We start from the raw sequence: 7,450 nt of genomic DNA, 5'->3' as shown, positions 1-7,450 counted from the left end.
AGACACCAGCTGGTCAGGTCCGTTAGCCTCTATCGATTCTCAACTTCTCACCAAAGTCTAACCAAATATTTATTAGCACTAACATTATAAACAAAACATTAAAAACAATACAAGACAATTGATCCAATGCAAAACTTCTAAACATATTAGGTGTGTACTTCAACAAAATGTTCACTTTATATCACCAATTAACGATCAACAATAATCAAATTGGCCTAATTACAACTTTAAGAAACAATAAATCTGCATATTTCTAAAAGAATAGTGTATATAATCAAATCAACGTCTTGAAGAATCCATTAGTGGCTTTCCTGACAGGAAATGACTAACAAGTGCAAGAGCTCTCTTTGGTTGGTAGCTTGGCACCTGATGACCGGCTCCTCGAACCGTCGCTAATGTTAGATCGCCTTTATAAACTTGTACAAAGCCCGCGGCCTGTCATTTTAACTCAATGTTATTAACTGCATTTCTAATTTATAGGTTACCTTCGAGTTTACAACGTACAAACACAAGCGCTTTACCTCTCCTTGATGAAACCAGGGATGCCATTTAGTTTTTACAGGAAGTTTCATGAAATCAAGGGAATATTTGGTTGAGGTGATTGGTACTCTTGCGTCGGTGTCTCCGCTGCAATAAATAAATAAATTATCAATGCAACGACAAATTAGCGACAAGTGCGTGACAAAACGAATATAATTTCTTCGCGTGTTTACCTGAATATCCAAACGCGAAGCTTGTATTTCATGAATTCCTTGAGGAGTGGAATAACTGTCGAGGTGCTGTCTAGCCAGCCTTTAAGAACTTCACTGCATATTTTGACATATATGGTTAAAAGATATTAGATTTAGTGACCATTTAGTGACAAAATTTAGACACAAACCTGCATGGTTCCCAGTCATAGTGGAGCTTGGTTACATTGGCATGGAGAGCCTCCTGAACATCTTGACGGTTCATATAAGCATAGGTGTAGTAATCGCTACAAGGATCGATATTCTGCCACTGTATGCACCAAACATATATAACCAAACCATAAGACAATTATATATGTTTATTTAAGAATTTTCATATTGGGCTTGAAAAGTTTGGGCCCAAGAAAAATGGCACAATGAAAGTATTGTAAGAATTTCAATTTGAAACTTTGGATACATGTTTTTTTTTTGTTTTTTTGGGTTAACTAGAGTTAATTGATTATTATATATTTGGATTAATAATTTTGTGTTAAACCATTTAATAGGTCTTGTGAATTACTTTTAATCGAATTTTTCGGTGTGGTTTATTTCCGATTGGTTCGGTTCAGCTTTGGGTTTGTGCAAAGCCGAAACCGAACCGATAATGCGTTGTTTAGAAAAAAAGACATAAAACAAAACCTTCGGTGTTCAATTGGCCGGGTTCAGTTATTTCAGTTTCATGCATACCCCTGTTTACAATTAAAATTGTGGGAAAAAACAATGGTGTGTAGATCCAATTGCGATCGAATTGCTACCAACAGTTACTTGTGATGAATTTAGCGACTAACTTTCACCACAAATCTTGCGACTGGTTTGCCACCATCATTTGGCTACGGTTACTTGCGACCAAGTAGGTGGGGTCACTTAGCTTGCGACCGCTGTAACTTCGTCGCAATTTTAGGACTTTTTTTGGGTGGCAGCTTTTCAGTCACATGGGCTGTTAGTGTGTTTGTGTAAAATGTGTAATAGTGCAAAGAAGTAAAACCGTACCGATGTCTTCTTGGGTTTGGTAGTAAGATTGCCATCAAAGCATAATGGGGCATAGATGTTGTAGATATCAACAGCTTCAATGTTATAATCAGCATCGTTTGTGGCGTCAATGCACGTATCTGATTGCGTTACTGCGTCTGGTGAAAAGTTACAATATTTACGGATTGTAAAAGCAGTTTCATCTGAGATTATCGCGTGTGAACCAAAGTAGTCATACATCCCGATTGTATCAGTCTCATCATTAATTACTGCGTTCCCAATCTGCATAAGTCGCATAAATTAAAAATGTAACAATATAGCGACTGATCCTACTTAGTGTACGTCGCTAACAGCCACCATCGTTATTACGAAAAGACATAATAAAATTTTAGCTACCGTTATTTAGTTGGTGTTCTTATATTATATATAGTTGACAAACATAATTAAAAAGATTGCATTGTACTAAATTATACCTATGAGTTCATATAAGTTTCAAACCTTGAAAACACAATCATACAAAAGATTATTTAATAAGTCCATAAGGAAATGATGGGATTTAGCTTTCTGGCAATATGGACAATGTTATTTGTTCCCTATATAAAGTCTTTTAGCAATTTAAGAATAAGAGCATATGACCACATAACATGCACTGTGGTCCTATCCTAAAAGGCTAAAATAGTGGTTTGGAACCAAATAGTATGTGGGGTGTTAACACTCTAGGTGCACCAATGATACACTTCTTGTCTACGTACCTCCAATTTAGTGGTTGTACTTGATTGTTGAAAGGCCAAAAAGATCTAGATAGTATTAATGTTGTGTGAAAATAGGAGAACCAATGTGGAATCATAGCACTTACAAGGATCCCTTTGAGATTGATTAGGGTTTTGTTAGCTATCAAGTTGTGGTAGATGATGGTTTGCGCGAGCTGAGGTACATAATGTCCAGCATAGCTCTCTCCCGCCAAATAAAAATCTCGTCCTTTATACTCTGGAAATCGCTCTAGCCAATTCAACAAGAACACATAGTTATCCGCAGCTGTAGATTTGTCTCCCCCGTTTTTGTAGTCTGAGGATCTGTTAGAATATGAAAACCCTACTCCAGCCGGTGACTCTAGAAACAAAATGTTTGCCGCTGAAAATTTACCAAATTTAACAACAATGTAAGCATTTGTAACCAAACTTTATGTGCATTAACGAACAAAGATAATTTTATTATTACCGCGATTCCAAGAAAATTTGTTTCGGTAAAGAGTTTTCCCGTCACTATTGACTCGGAATGGTCCAAGCTCCTGCATTGCTCCATAAGCAAGCGATGAACATCCTGGCCCTAAAACCACATTAAAATTTTACATATCATGTCCTATACGTACACCTATTATTATTTATGTGCAAGTGTATGGTTAATAATAACTAAAAGGTGATGCATATACACTTTAAAAACACAAAAATTAGTTGTATAAAAGCTGTAAACAAATCTATGTCAACTTTAATATTTATTGTAAAAAGATTATTATTTATGTATTGACCGTACGTACGTGCATACATGTTAGCATGTGAATGTAATGTGTGAAACTTTACCAACGAATATTACAAATATATTTTGCAACACACGTAACATGCAAATGTGCAAGAGTCACAAGCGCATATGATATGCACATGTGACTGTCACTCCATCATGCCTATCAAATTGCTTTTAAAGAACATGCGCTGTTAACTATTTATATTCATGTTGTATAATTTCTTATAAACCATTACAATTCTTTTTATCATAAAGCTTAATATATGTTAAAAAGTAATCTAAATTATGATTTTTCATCAGTACAAAGCGAGTAATAGAACTAACAAAAAAATGGTATATCATAAGTTATGTATGACTGGGTGGTCGCAAGTCGGCTTATGGCCAGCCCCAGTATGGAACCCCCAGAGAGTTTCTCCCGAATGGCATGACCCTTGGTTCCCGGGTCATCCCCGTGTTTTTGGATGAACCTTCTCCCATGATGCCACTTGACACCAGTCATGCCGCCACAAAAGTCGAAACCCTCTGACGTAAAGCTGGCAGGATAAAGCCCCTGTGAAACTCCGGTTTGAACTGAAGACCTCTTAATATGACGCCTAGTTCTTTTCTTCACGGTCATAACCAGCTAGGCTAGCTTAAAAAGTTAACCATTCAAGTTTAATAATTACTATTTTACCCATAATTAAATCATTAAAGGGTACGGTAAAAACCTAAAAAGCGTTGTTCCATAATTATTTATATCAACTGCACACTCCAACTGTATGTTTTATGTGCAACACTTTATATTATAAATTATAAATAATAATAAAATGGAGAGACGCATAATTGATGGTAACATGCATGGTGGCGTGAGACGTGTAGACAAGTATTGTGTGGGTTCATTTATTTGCGACAGTTTGCTTGTATTATTATGCATGGTCATCAATATAAACACGATCACAAGCACCATCAAAAGATTCCTTTTAATAATTCTTAATAGTATTTAATCAGTTAATTAAATTCCATTTATTCAATAAAAATTAAATTGCATTTAATATTACACTGAAAATACAAATTCAGAAATAGCACTTTCTGTTGTTTAGATTCTATGTTTTTAGTATACTTTTCATGTCCAATATGATTTTAGAGAGGTGGTCTTCTCTCTTCTCGAGATACAATTATGGATTTATGGGCTGTAACTTTGTATATATGCACAGAAGTAAACTAACATACAAACTAAAAATCTTTATTCGAATTAATATAGTTGAATTATGTAAAGTAGTTTTTTTTATATAATGTCTTGTATGTAGTGTAATTACACTACTTGTATATATAATTACACTATTTGATTCGTACATTTAGTATGTTAGTTTAATTTGTATTTGATCCAAATTGTATATGTATATACCCTTTGGATACCATACCAATAGTTTTGCTAGAAATGGTATTTTACTGTGTATAGTTGTATATAAATACTTAAAAGATTATTGTTATTGTTATTATAATACTAGTTTTTATCCCTTGTATTACGTGGGTTGTTTTACATTTTTCGTTTCTAATATTTATATATTTGTTTGAATTTTAATTTTATTTATTATAAGGAAGTTAATAATATATTTAGGGTTTGATAATGAAAGGGTTTCATAAATAAATGAGATGTTATAATCCGTTTAAAAACTATCTGGGTTTGGTGAGACCCATGACCGCTTATTTTTTCTACTATAAAACGGTTTTTTTTTAATTATAAATATTATTCTTTTAAAAAAAATCAGATATTAATTTTTAGTATATTCCTATTTTATAGGATTTTTATATCAATATTTGATGAGATTAGTATTATTTTTTTAATATATTGAGATGTTATAACCCGTTTAAAGGCTATCTGGGTTTTACGAGACCCATACCCGTGAATTTAATTCAAATGCATGAGAAACTTATATTACAGATAAAGCAATATGGTGGCTTGAGAGGAGGTGAAGATTATGCTAAAAAGCTTTTAAAAATTTCGTTTATATATATTTTTAAGATTAAGATTAAGATTATCAATGATACGTTTAAAATTTCATGTTAGTTGATTGATGTTGAACACACATGTTGTCTAGTGATCTTATCAAATGTAAATATGTTGAGTTTACAAGACTTTTAATTATATGATTATGCATATGCGAGTAACGTATTGCTTGCGTAGTTCAACTTTAAGATTTTTATTTTTTATTATATTGATGACATTTTTGCAGCTTTTTAAATCTACAATTTTTTATTCAGCATATCTTAGTATCACTGGACTAGAGGCTCTTTGATAAAAATATGCTCATAGAAGATTTTTGTTGTGAACTTATGGATCTTAATTACCTTTTCTTAAGTATGGACATAAATGCATAATTGCATATATACCCATCCTAGAACTTTCGCCCCCCCACCTCTCACAACGATGTTATAAAAAAGTTGTAGGTGTTATAAACATGTCACATTGTCAGGCCAGACATGATATATGAATCCAAACATGACTTGTGTGTTCGTTAATTAGTCAGGGCATGCTTAACGAATGTGAAGGTCTAAATCAAAATAAGATTTTAGAACCTTTTTATGACAATTGTTCGTTAATTTAGGCATTTAGCTCACGTTCAAAAATGCACACCTTATAAAAAGAAAATTTAATAAATATACGGTATATTCAGAGTACACTTGTGTCAAACGTTGACACCTCCGCTAGATAGGGAATATGATATCATATCACATGCTGCCGTATTTTATGCTTTCAAGACTTCTTGAAAAGTTTATACACTTTTGGACTTTTGGTTGCTTTTAATATTAAAAGAAATAATAATAATAATAATAATAATAATAATAATAATAATAATAATAATAAACTTATAAAGTAAATTAACATAACATAGCTAGCACTCTATATACACATATTATTCATATTCAATTAAAAGATAATCTTAAACAGAATTACCTCCATTTAGCCACAGAAGAAGAGGCAAAGACTCCTTAGATTTCTCAGCTTCAACAAAGTAATAATAAAATGCTCGGCCCGCGGATTCGTTCACGGTGACATAGCCACCATACTGGTCGAACTTAGCATACGGTTGGCCGGGAAGTTTGTCGATTTTATCATTCACTTTTCGGCCATTTTGAGGAAGAACAACATTCGGTTTGTGCAATCTTTTAGGTGGCTGGAAATGGCTCGTGTTTACGGTTGGATCTTTCGATAGCTTCGCCTTGTAGAGTCGAACCAGAGCATGACCTTGTTTGTTGGCGTAGGTTTCATAAACAAAGGTTGAAAGGTAGAGAGAGATGAAAAGGGCCAAAACAGTTTTATTCACCATTGTTGTCTCTCTCTAGATTATTGAGATAGAGAGATGGATAGAGCTAGTAATATGGTGTTTTAAGGGTATGGATCCATAGTGTGTGGAATTTATATGGTAAGATATCAAGCATGGTGAACGTCAAGTTGTACACTTGTGATATCTACGTACATGTTGGTCTCAATAATTAGGGAATAAGTAATGTATTGTTTATTAAATATCTTATTTATCATAGGTTACTCAAAATATTTTGATAGGACCCCACACCATTTAGCGTGGTGGCAAAGAGATGGTTTAGTTTTAAAATGATAGTCGGAGAATCAATCCCCACTAGTGATGGTTTGCAAAAATATATATTTAGCTGTTAAACAAAAGACATTTTGTTAAGATAGTGGGGGTATCCATCCCAGGCTTCAAGGCCAATCCATTTTTTTGTCCTCTCTTCCTGGCATATAAGCATCACACCAGATTTTCATTATTTCATCTTAATCCATCTTTCAGGTGCGTGAATACTCATCTTTCATCAATTTTAAATAATTAATATTAAAAAAAAGTAAAAACTAAAGAATCTCAACAGTTGGAAATCTAAAAAATAGCGAAACTATCGGCATGACTACCCCGTTCAAGGTGGTTTTTCTTTGGCTCCGAGGCGCCTTCAGTGTTGTTCCCGCCGATACTGGGTCACCCCGAGGACACCCCATAAGGCACTTCGCCGCCTCCTCTTGTAAGTATTTGATATATGTCTAAATAATGGAAGAATAAAATGATAACTACCTTCATGAGTTGAAAGATTTGTAAAAAACTTCTATAAAATAATTAAAATATGATTCATATGTATAATAAAAAATCATACATAGGTCTACTATTTTGTAACATCCTAAGCAAATCTTATCTTATTTGCGGATAAAAGAGATTCCTTGTGCATAAGGAATGTCATGTCTTTTAAAT

At 33.5% G+C, this 7,450-nt stretch overlaps 1 protein-coding gene across 1 annotated transcript; it reads right to left on the bottom strand.

Annotated features, from left to right (window-relative positions):
- Nucleotides 1-202: 202 nt before the first annotated feature.
- Nucleotides 203-6,572, bottom strand: LOC143538218 (serine carboxypeptidase-like 40). Its single transcript, XM_077031824.1, has 8 exons — nt 6,151-6,572; nt 2,916-3,023; nt 2,554-2,828; nt 1,719-1,979; nt 881-999; nt 714-806; nt 522-627; nt 203-435 (listed from the first exon to the last, which is right to left on the bottom strand). The coding sequence occupies exons 1-8, from the start codon at nt 6,521-6,523 to the stop codon at nt 280-282; spliced, it is 1,491 nt and encodes a 496-aa protein (XP_076887939.1). The 5' UTR covers nt 6,524-6,572; the 3' UTR covers nt 203-279.
- Nucleotides 6,573-7,450: the final 878 nt, after the last annotated feature.

Source organism: Bidens hawaiensis, unplaced genomic scaffold (assembly GCF_021521415.1).
Source record: "Bidens hawaiensis isolate Kalapana, Puna unplaced genomic scaffold, B.hawaiensis_p1.1 tig00011510_1, whole genome shotgun sequence".
Lineage (NCBI taxonomy): Eukaryota > Viridiplantae > Streptophyta > Magnoliopsida > Asterales > Asteraceae > Bidens > Bidens hawaiensis.
This window is presented reverse-complemented; position numbering and strand designations above follow the sequence as displayed.

Bases quoted from the DNA above. Each gene is read 5' to 3' on its own strand.
- LOC143538218 (XM_077031824.1), bottom strand. From the start codon at position 6,523: ATGGTGAATAAAACTGTTTTGGCCCTTTTCATCTCTCTCTACCTTTCA. The intron at 1,980-2,553 runs GTAAGTGCTATG...CGACTTATGCAG, and splicing joins TCAATCTCAAAGGGATCCTT to ATTGGGAACGCAGTAATTAA. The intron at 807-880 runs GTTTGTGTCTAA...CAAAATATGCAG, and splicing joins TATGACTGGGAACCATGCAG to TGAAGTTCTTAAAGGCTGGC.